General features: G+C 36.9%; 1 protein-coding gene across 1 annotated transcript; it reads left to right on the top strand.

Annotated features, from left to right (window-relative positions):
• Positions 1-492: 492 nt before the first annotated feature.
• LOC107732488 (NF-kappa-B inhibitor epsilon-like) lies at positions 493-11575 on the top strand. Its single transcript, XM_016543835.1, has 6 exons — positions 493-1044; positions 6768-6881; positions 8733-8854; positions 9924-10012; positions 10093-10341; positions 11156-11575. The coding sequence occupies exons 1-6, from the start codon at positions 734-736 to the stop codon at positions 11219-11221; spliced, it is 951 nt and encodes a 316-aa protein (XP_016399321.1). The 5' UTR covers positions 493-733; the 3' UTR covers positions 11222-11575.

Raw genomic sequence — 11575 nt, 5'->3', positions numbered from 1 at the left:
CAAGATACGAACCAAAATTAGGATTGCAGAATACATTTTTTAAAGTTTTTTGCCATTTTTATTTTTATAAATCTCAATTAGCCAATCTAAAAATGCGTCATGAGAAATTAAGCATTGTATAAAGAAATTTGGATGGCTAGTTGAATATAAGCTATCCAACGTATATTTATTATTTTTCCACAATCACTCTAAATTTGACGAATTGCATGTGATTCTCTGGACATGCGCAATCTTGGGAAACCCATAAATGTCCAGACTGAAGTTGTGTTGCAATTTGGAGTTTAAATGAAGGACTTTATAAAGCATGTCGGGTCAAGTCACAGGTGGTTTTAGGAAGTTGTTGGGAGTCCAAAATAGAGAACAGGTCCGTAGTGCAGGTCTTTTAGGAGATTCCATGGGGTTGTCAGGCTTTGTTTGGATTGGATCGGTAATGGTATGGGTTTGCCACTCCCTGTGGGGAATTCCCACTTTAGCCGGATTAAAAGCCGCATTGACTCCGCCTCCGGTGCGCTTCACATTACCGCCAGCACGCTTCACAGCAGTTTCATTAATTTACAGAGTTTGGCTCGCACACTTTAGCTCAACCTGACGTTTAAAAGCCATCGCGTCTGGAGTACCATCGGTGGTGGGATGAGAAACAAAAGCGAATGTCTCTGGTGTCATAATGTCACGGTGATTTTGCGTTCTTACATCGCTACATTTATATACTGACGATACACATCAAAGCTTCGAAATGGCGCGAAGCGGCGACGAGAAACAAGGCAAACTCGATTTCGACGAAAGTCGGATCGACTCCGGAATCGACTCGTACAAATCGATATCCAGAGAACAGGACGGGAGTTCAGACAGCTCTGAGGATAAAGATAAAAGCTGCGCTACAGACGAGAGACTGGACTCTGCTTACGTCTCTTCATCGTTAACAGTGGACAGTTTGGGGGATTTAATCGAGAAATGCAGCATTTCTGAATGTGAAAGCGCGACGGACTGTGAATACACCGAAGAGGAAGTCAGTTTCTTAACCACTGTTACAGAAGATGGAGACACGTACGTTTATAAAACTCCCCTTCATTGATAAGTACCCATGCATCACCTGAGTGCAGTTCAAATGTGTTTTGATGTCTAAATATTGACTATTTGTGAGTATAATTAACGCGCAATAAGGTCCCGACTCGAGGGAGTTCTTAGACACGCGCGCCGCGGAGTAATATTGTACAACACGTTCTATATATGCATTATTCTAAAATGGTTTATACATGATAAAAAAAAAAATAGAATTTTAAATTCTAAAATATTAAAGAAACAAGTTATCGTTAACTTTTTGAAAGGCATTTTTAAGTGCTGTTAATAGTGTAGGCATGCAGCATTTCTGAATGTGAAAGCGCGACGGACTGTGAATACACCGAAGAGGAAGTCAGTTTCTTAACCACTGTTACAGAAGATGGAGACACGTACGTTTATAAAACTCCCCTTCATTGATAAGTACCCATGCATCACCTGAGTGCAGTTCAAATGTGTTTTGATGTCTAAATATTGACTATTTGTGAGTATAATTAACGCGCAATAAGGTCCCGACTCGAGGGAGTTCTTAGACGCGCGCGCCGCGGAGTAATATTGTACAACACGTTCTATATATGCATTATTCTAAAATGGTTTATACATGATAAAAAAAAAAAATAGAATTTTAAATTCTAAAATATTAAAGAAACAAGTTATCGTTAACTTTTTGAAAGGCATTTTTAGGTGCTGTTAATAGTGTAGGCGCTGCACAGTGATTCGGAAACAAGTGTTTCGTTAATTAGTGCTAAAAATAGTTAAGTGAAATACATGTCCACCATTTTACTGTAGCTCCCATTGGATCAATATTTGTATTGCACTGCAACATTCAGTTATGCCAGGGACTATATTTTCTAGCGGAAGAATGGAACTTTGAACTGAAAAATAGTGTATTTGTAGTATTTAAAAAAATATATAAAAAAAACCCTTCATTTTATAAAAGCAATAAGGCACATTAGCACGTGTATTGTGAACATAATCAAACTCAAAGGGGTTGCAGATAGGCCTATATTTGTATCTTGTTGCTTAAATTTAATCCAAAACTATGCAATGATTTAGGTGCCATAGCCAAAATGTCTATAAGCAGACAAAGAAAGAAGGTCTGCGTTCTAAAAAATGTCTAAATGTGATGTATGTTAAGTCATAACAGGGGATAAAATAAGTTAATATTTTTTTTAAGCAAGCAGCCGTCTTTAGTGTCGTTTTAATGTAATTTTAATCCAGGAACCCATTTTTAATGTGCTTAAATTCATATTCAAAACAAAATGTACTCTGCAGCTTAAAATGCTAGGCTGATGGATAGATAGATGGCATGGAGAAAGATGAATGGTGTTCAGAAAGAGTGCAGGATATTGCTTCAACCCTTTACTCGCATTTAATGGCCTAGATTTTGTTTAGCAAGGCATTAAATGTTCATTCTCCACATGTTATGTTGTCAAACAGAGAGGACTTTGGGAATCTGGCACTCGGTGTAAAAAGTTTAACTGGATGAGAGAAACGATGAAGTCCGTTGTATGAGTTTTCATAGAGGACCTCATAAATAAGGCCCATATAACTGGAAATAAAGATGGCATTGAATAATAACTTCCAATGCACTTCATTCATTTTGAAGTTCAAGTGCAAACAAATGAAGGAGCTCAATTTTAAATGCACATTAATTTTAGCAAATAAATGCATTTATTTGAATTGGAGAAAAAAAATTTAAATGAATTATTTTTTCAAAAATGGTCAACTATTGGTAGACAAGAAACTAAAATAAAAAATGGTCTAAGCTGATTAATTTTCCAGCCTGTTTTAGTTTGCTGAGTGACACATTCTCATGTGACCGATGAAGTTTTGACTACAGTAGCAGGCTTTTCGGTTTAAACACTACAGTCAGTTAACAGACGTCTAGAAACTGGATCTGCCGTTTATGGCGCATGAGAAAGCAGAAGTATGCAGACAAGCAAGTGGAATTCCCCTCGTTGGGTCAGAAAGCACATTGTGATGGCAGCTTTTTGGAAAGTGCAAAGCCTTTGTTATAAACACACATTCGTGTGCTTTTAATACTTATTTACCCCAAAAGCACATGTCACAAACATGTTTATGCAAGCAGTGACCTTTACACCAGATCGTGGTTCAACGTGTAACGTATAAGTTCAAAAACATACGCAAACATGCACCGCACAAGTGGGCACACGCACAGCCTGGTTAATATCAACCTGTTTTCATTTCTGCATTCTGCAGTGACAAACCAGGATGTAAATACGGTTGTTATTTTGAGAACATCTCGCATTTTGATTCATCCTGAATCATAGTGGCCTGCTAAGGTTTACCTTTGGCCTGCTTTTGTTGCTGTTGCAAGAAAAAAAACTCCTTTGTCTTTTCCCTGAATGTCATCAGAGTGAAGATGATGCTTATAAAGAAATGCCAATGGCCGTATGAAATCCCCAGGCACTCCGGAAGAGCAAATACACTAAGGAACTTTTTGAGGAGTAGTTCTCCAAAAAATGAACCATTTACAATAAGTTCCAAGAGTTTTTTATCAAAATAGTTCTTCGTAGTGCATGTTTTCATGGTGGACTCTCATAAATAAGGCCCATATAAAAGGAACAAAAATTATGTCTTTGAGTAATATCTGAACTATTTGAATAATAATTAACATAGCTCTTCATTCCTGTTGCGGTACAAGCAGTGCTGGGTAGATTACTTACAAATTGTAGATTAGAAATTACATGATGAACATGAACATAATCTGGATTACACATTAGGTAATGTAGTCTAACTACTTTGTGATTACTTTTAGATTACTAACGCACGCATTTATCGCATAGACTTGAATGTTGAGAACATCTCGCATTTTGATTCATCCTGAATCATAGTGGCCTGCTAAGGTTTACCTTTGGCCTGCTTTTGTTGCTGTTGCAAGAAAAAAAACTCCTTTGTCTTTTCCCTGAATGTCATCAGAGTGAAGATGATGCTTATAAAGAAATGCCAATGGCCGTATGAAATCCCCAGGCACTCCGGAAGAGCAAATACACTAAGGAACTTTTTGAGGAGTAGTTCTCCAAAAAATGAACCATTTACAATAAGTTCCAAGAGTTTTTTATCAAAATAGTTCTTCGTAGTGCATGTTTTCATGGTGGACTCTCATAAATAAGGCCCATATAAAAGGAACAAAAATTATGTCTTTGAGTAATATCTGAACTATTTGAATAATAATTAACATAGCTCTTCATTCCTGTTGCGGTACAAGCAGTGCTGGGTAGATTACTTACAAATTGTAGATTAGAAATTACATGATGAACATGAACATAATCTGGATTACACATTAGGTAATGTAGTCTAACTACTTTGTGATTACTTTTAGATTACTAACGCACGCATTTATCGCATAGACTTGAATGTGATTATTTAAAAAAAAAAAAAAAGAAAAGAGAAAATATTTCCTCTTTTATCAATATCATGAAATGCATTAAATGTTACATTACAGCAGGGTTTCTCAAACTGGGGTTTATGACAAAACTGTAGTTTTTTTTATTTTTATGAAAAGCTAATAATGAATGAAATCATAAAAATGCCAAAACCTTGGGAATCCCTTTATTACATGAAGAAACATGGCCAAAGTCTTCCAGGTTTGAAATATTTTTGTCCAGACATCCAATATTAATAATTAGTGAAGGTCACTGGATATGTCGAAGACATAGTATTACATAACTATGCATTGATAGTGTTCAGTAACTTGCATAATTATTAGTCTCATGTATATAAGTGGTAGGTTAATTTAGAAAGGAAAATTTAAAAGAAAATAAAAGAACGGCGGTGTATCAATAAATTATGAATAATTTACTGCCATTGTGCATAATATGTAATCATGTAATCCATAAAAAGTAACTGTAATCTGATTATAAAGCAATAAGCCCCAAGAAGCCGTGGTTTACTGTGAATTTATAACCGCGTCGTGCCTAAAACCCCCTTAGCTGTTATAAATTCACTGTAAACCACGGCTTCACGGGGCTTATTGCTTTTATAAAACGGTTATTCCATATACGTAGTAAGGTTTCACAGAATAAAACAGAACAAATAAAGTGTAATAAAAGCACTAAAAGTAATGTGTATAAAAATAAAAGCAGTATTCTTCCACCAGACAATGCTTGCTTTTCAAATGTTTTAAAATTGATCATCCGAGTCTAATATGATCCAGCGGGCCATACTAAAAGACACTGCGGGCCGCCAGTTGCCCATCCCTGATGTAGTTCCTCAGAAACAGGTGTGGTTGCAACAAAGTGGTTGCCGAGCAACACACAGAAGTAAACAAAGGTGTATGTTTGTAGAGTAATTTACAACAGCTTCGAACACGGCTCAACCAATCAGAATCAAGGACCGGAACTATCCATTTTATAATCAGCATTTTAAAATGTAAAATAATCTAGGTATGAGTACGTAATTTTTTTGTAGGAATCCGATTACGTAATCCAGATTACATGTAAACAGTTACTACCCAGCGCAGTACAAGTGCAAGCAAATGAAGGAGCTTAATTTTAAATGCACATTCATTTTATTGGGAATTTGCTACAGCAGTTTGGTGATTACATTTTGCTTAGCTATCAGAAGGCTTGAAATATTGTGCACAAGTCATATCAGTACAGCCCCAGTCCCCATCCACTTTCACTATGTGGGAAAAGAGCAGCGTGAACACTCTTCAAAATCCCTCCTTTGGTGTTTCACAGAACAAGGTCACCAGGTGGAATAAATGATAGCCAAATTTTCTTTTTTTAGATGAACTGAACCTGTTAATTTCATATGCAGCGAAACAATATGATTCATGAACGATTTACCACAATCAGATTAATGACACTGAAGTTGTTCTCACATTATTTACATGCTGAAACCACTCGCTTCTACCTGCTTCCTTCTGGCTTACTGTAAAAGCGAAGACTAGGTTATCGCATGTGGGGAAAGTAGCTGAGCAATTGCACACCTGCGAGGAAATATGGCAGCAGGAGGATGGGAAAAAAGATAAATTAATTCACACTCATTATGTTCATGCATCCTGCATGCATCATTTACTGGTTCTGTTTGTGACTCATCTGAGAGCGAATGGATTTGCTTCATGCAACCAGCCAAAAACATGTCTAGGTAGTCCAAAAGAAAAAAAGAGAGAATATTTTGCATAAAGAAAATAAAGTCTATTTTTAGGACACTTGATATTATGTGTTGATGAAAAACTTCCTTATTTTCCTTATGCAAAATGCAATCTTTTTTTAGGATGAAATGTGACCTGGACCTGTTTTCTTGAGATTCACTCAACTGCAAATCCCTCACTTCATTTGCAACATTTCGATTTTTATGTCTCCACATCTCATCTGTGTTTTAAATCAGCTGCGCTGTAATTTTTGTAGGGTTTTAGTAACCAAACTGGCTCCCTCTGAAGGGTTTTTATCATTTGATAGCAAGACGATCGCTGATACGAATGCTCTTATAATGCGCAAAAGTTCCAGTGTTGCGCAATGGCTGAATGCGTCTGTCGGCGACATGCACTTTTGTGTGGCATATTTCTCAGTATCGTTCGCCCTATTTTTTCCATCACACATTGTGAAATGTGCTGCTTTTAGACTGCGGTTTGCTTGATAGTTCCTTCCCCTAGCCGTTGGCTCTGCTTCAGCTTTTAACCAGCGTCTAACTGGCATTTAACCAGCAGCTTTTTTGTTTGTTTGTGTGTCTGTGTTTTCTAGGATTCTCCATTTGGCCATAATCCACGAAGAGGAATGTTTTGCACGTCAATTGATAGACCTGTTTCCTCCAGAGCTGATGGATATTCAGAACAACTTGTATCAGGTATCACGTTAAGAATCTCAATTGCATAACACATTTTGTTGCATTCAATGGATTGGTAAGCGGTTTCTGCAGAAACCCGTTCTGCTCATGTTTCATGAATAAGACCCTGAAGGAACAGAAAAGCTGTTGAGATCTTGTATGAATGTTGCAATGAGTTTGGTTATTTTTGTTTCCCCTTTGAGGGAAACTCCCTGAGCGCGTATCAAAGAATGATGGGGGTTTATTACACTCGTTTGATAGCCTTGGTTTCAATTGTTATTTTGAAATTTGGGGTTTATCCGGTGACTACAGACGAGGGGCTTTCTGAAGAAACCCCCTACGCAGACTATAAGTGTGATTGTTATAGTTAGAGGAGCAAAATTAACCATTTATTGACTTTTTGTTGGCATTTTGGTAGAAGGAAGCTGTGGCCAAGTCAACAGACTGATTAATATTCACAGTCATGGAAACCTGGAAATATCAATGAATTACCCTCTAACGCTGTGTTAACCATTCACGGTGTGATGTAACATCTAAAATAACCACAGGTGATTATTGTGATTATTTCACCATGGAAAGTGGTGATGCACCTCTGGAATATCGGATGGACTGATGCGTAACTTTCACATTATAATACATCATTTTTGGGGGGAAAGAACATGATAATGTTCTTGCTTTGAAGAAAAAAGAAACATTAAGGGGTTTTCTTTATTAAAAATGCATGCATCAGAGGGTTCAAACTGTGATTTCTAGCCTCAATCTCACTGGAATAGGAACACAAATGTTTCTCGTCGTGCTCTGCTGTAATATATTTTCTCAGAAATCATGAATGAAAAGAAATGCGTCGGTCAAAAGGCTGGGATCACTAGACATTGTGGATCTTATCCAAAAATGTGACCTTTTTTATTCAAAATACTCTAGTAGTTAATATTAACATTGATTCATTTGTCTAGTTTTAGATTACAGTCAATTTGAAATCAAAATCAGCCCTGCTTATCGTCAATGATTCACCAGTACGTGTTATTCAGAGAAAGAAAATGTCGTCATCTTTCATGAAATGTAATAACTTGCTCCGCCTAAAGAAACAACTTTCCTTTTCTGGAAAGGGAAAACCCCCGCATCCAATCGATTCCCGATGGATAAAAATCACACCATCTTTTCCAACATTAAATATCCTGTTTAGGCCCAAAATGTCACATTATTGAAGCACTGTTTGAGGCTGGATTTGATGCTAGTTGGGTTTATTAGATAAGAGGATGTCAGATTTGGGTCTTAAAGCACATCAGGGTGTGAGTCTAAAGGAAACGCAGCACAAATCTGACAGTCAGCACTTAAAGCTGTGAGTAATACTGGTGCTGCTGCGCTGTTACCAAAAGCCACGTAATCAACTAAGGCCAGGCCATTGGACATATTACTCACATGTTTTCTTTTGACACAGTCAGTGTGTAACTCCCAGATTGAGTAAACCTGTGCATGGTCCCTCTTCTTAGGAATAAATGAACCCCAGTTCTTATTGTCCTTCCTGGATGTGATTTAAATCAAAAGTGTCTGTGGATTAATGCCATTCTACTATGCTCTTGCTAACCCACACAGGCTAACTGTCAGATCGAGCATGATGGCCTGAAGCATTGGGGTTGTAATCTTTGCATTTGAGACATGGGGACCGTCCCCAGACTGCACATAACCCAACATATCCGGTTGCATTAAAAAATTAAACCATACTTCGGTTCACATGTACCCTTTTGGCAGATTGGTTTTATATTAATAAAAAAATTTTATAATAAATAAAATTGTATGCATGTATGTATGTGTGTGTCCCTGGAGCACAAAACCAGTCTTAAGTGTCAATATTTCAAAACTGAGATTTCTACATCATCTGAAAGCGGAATAAATAAGCCTCTCCATGTGGCGTGTGAGTACGGGTTCTGGGATTGTGCCAATGAGATGATCCACAACGCCTCGCCCAGCAAACTCGCCAACGTGCTGGAAGCACAGAACTGGAGAGGTGAGAGTCCTCATATTCGTTAGTGAACTGAACAGAGCTCTACTGGGCCTCGCTGAGTGTGTCATAACTAAAAATTACTAAATGGTACTAAAATGATTACAACTAAAAAATAAATAATAATTATAAAGCTAAATAGAAATATTTTAAAAAGCTAATAAAATTGATAAAAGCACATAATTGCTAAAACTAAAATGAAAATCGAAGAAATTAAAAATTTAAACTGAAAATATAAAATAATAATAAATAATATAAAATATTAATAAATACTACAATTGTATATAAATAATACTAATGCTGTTTATATTGTCTTGTATAATGAGTGATAGATTGTCTTGATTATTCATGTGCATGAGTACAAAAGTACAACAGAAACTAATCAAAATGACAGAAGCACATAACAGTAACAAATTTTAAAAAGCTGCATAGAAAAATGCATATGCAAAATGCAATTCATAACACCCTAGCAATTGCGTAACAACATGCTCAAAAACACCCTAGAAACTAATTTAAATAAGTTTAAGTTGAAATATTAAAATGACTAAAAGTGAAATAAAAACATTCAGAAACATGGTTCGCAGATGTATTTACTTGACCTTTGTGAATATAGTCCATGCTAAATGGTATGACACAAAGTTGGATTTTAAGAAAGGAAAATTAAATTAGGAATTAGGGAGAATCAAGAAATTATATATTTACTGCCGTGAATAATATGTAATCATGTAATCCATAAAGTAACTGTAATCTGATTATGAGCATTTTAAGATGTAATGTACTCTAATTACAAGTACTTCTTTTTGGAAACTGATTGCTATAATGTAATCAGTTACTCCGCAGCATTAGTATAATTATGTAGCGTATATGTTTCTGACATCAGAGTTGATACTACTATATTATATACGTGACCCTGGACCACAAAAGCAGTCATAAGGGTCAATTTTGTTGATAATTTTGACCCATACAATGTATTGTTGGCTATTGCTACAAATATACCCCAGCGACTTAAGACTGGGTCCAGGGTCACATATTAATGGAGGTATAATGAGATATGGGCTCTGCTGTTATTGTGCAGGTCTGACGTGTCTCCACGTGGCTGTGCTGCACAAGCATCATCGTCTCCTGCGGCTGCTGATGAAGAGCGCTGTGGATCTGAACATGCAGGTGAGCTGCTGCAGCTGATCTGTTGTGTGAAGTGAAAGCCTTCAGTCTTGTGACCAAACGTCTGTCGGGTTTCTCCTCAGGAGGGGACGAGCGGGAAGACGGCGTTACACGTGGCGGTGGAGCTGCACGACGTGCCGGCGGTGAACCTGCTGCTCAACAAAGGGGCCAATGTAGACGCCGCCATGTTTAACGGCTGCACCGCGCTGCATCTGGCTGTGGGCCGACAGGACGCCGCCATCGCTAACCTCCTGTGCCAAGCTGGAGCTGACAAGATGATCAGAAACATGGAGGACGAGACGGCCCTGGATCTAGCCGACGGCAATGATGATGTGAGGAGACCCAATTAATCGTTTGACAGCACTAATAATAATCGCAATTAATCGCATACAAAATGAAAGTTTTGTTTACATAATATATGTATGTGTACTGTGTATATTTATTATGTCTATATAAATACACACACATGCACGTATATATTTTAGAAAAACAAACAAAAACTTTCATTTTGGATGCGATTAATCGCGATTAATCGTTTGACAGCACTAATTATTATCTAACAAAAAAGCTTAAAAGTTTAACAAAATCTGCAGAGTCAGACAGTGCCTCTTTCAGTCTCAACCAACTCTATATCGATGTTGTTGTTATTATTCTTAATTAAAACTAAAACTGTTTTTGTTAATTGAATTAAGGCTGAAATAAAATATGTATATGTGTGTGTGTATATGAAGTTTATTTGCAAAAACGGATAACTTTTTTTTTTTTCAAAGCTAAATAGAATACAAATATTAGTAAAAATGACAAACAAAACAAAATTAAAGATGAAAAATATAAGTTAAGAATAAAATAAATAAAACTATAATAAACAAAATATGAATAAATTCTATAAAAGTGTATAAATAATACTAATGTTGTTTATAATGTCTTGCATAATGAGTGATAGATTATGTGTTGATTATTAGTGTGCATGATGTGCAACGATGTTCTTATTGAATTCAGGGTTTTAAAGTCAGCATGAAGTCATAACTGACCCTGTGCACTGTCACTGTTTTACTGTAAAGCAGCATACAGTAACTGCATTTGCTCGGTGAGCTTTGCATTAGAAATGGGATGATGTGGTCACCGTTTCTCCTTTTGCTTTTGCAGATTTTGGCCTTGTTCCCCTTCGACGACATTCAGATCATGGGCAGGACTGTCATGAGCTTCTCCTGAACATGTCCGTGGCATGTTCTTCAGTTTTGAAATTTTTTTTTTCAGTTTTGAAAAAAATTGCAGGACTTTGGTCTTGATGATGTACAGCTTTTGGAAAGTGCGTCTGCGTGTAACCTCATCTGTTTATGTCCAGCGGAGATCGGGCTGGTTGTGCCGCAGTAACAGCTTGGAGTCAGGGACATGCGGACGTAACTCGTATTGTATGTAGTCTGTTGAAAAACCTTCATGTCAAACAACACAAATGCATTCTGGTCTATAATTAGCGTTATTTGATGTTTTGTAGCAATACAGTGCTGGTCTAAACAAGATGAGCAAATGAAACACTGCTTTGCAAACGTGTTTTCCAAAAAAAAA

Source organism: Sinocyclocheilus rhinocerous, unplaced genomic scaffold, assembly GCF_001515625.1.
Source record: "Sinocyclocheilus rhinocerous isolate Xijiao unplaced genomic scaffold, SAMN03320098_v1.1 scaffold310, whole genome shotgun sequence".
In the NCBI taxonomy this organism is placed as follows: Eukaryota; Metazoa; Chordata; class Actinopteri; order Cypriniformes; family Cyprinidae; genus Sinocyclocheilus; species Sinocyclocheilus rhinocerous.
The sequence above is the reverse complement of the archived record's forward strand: the minus strand, read 5'-3'. Positions and strand labels throughout refer to the sequence as shown.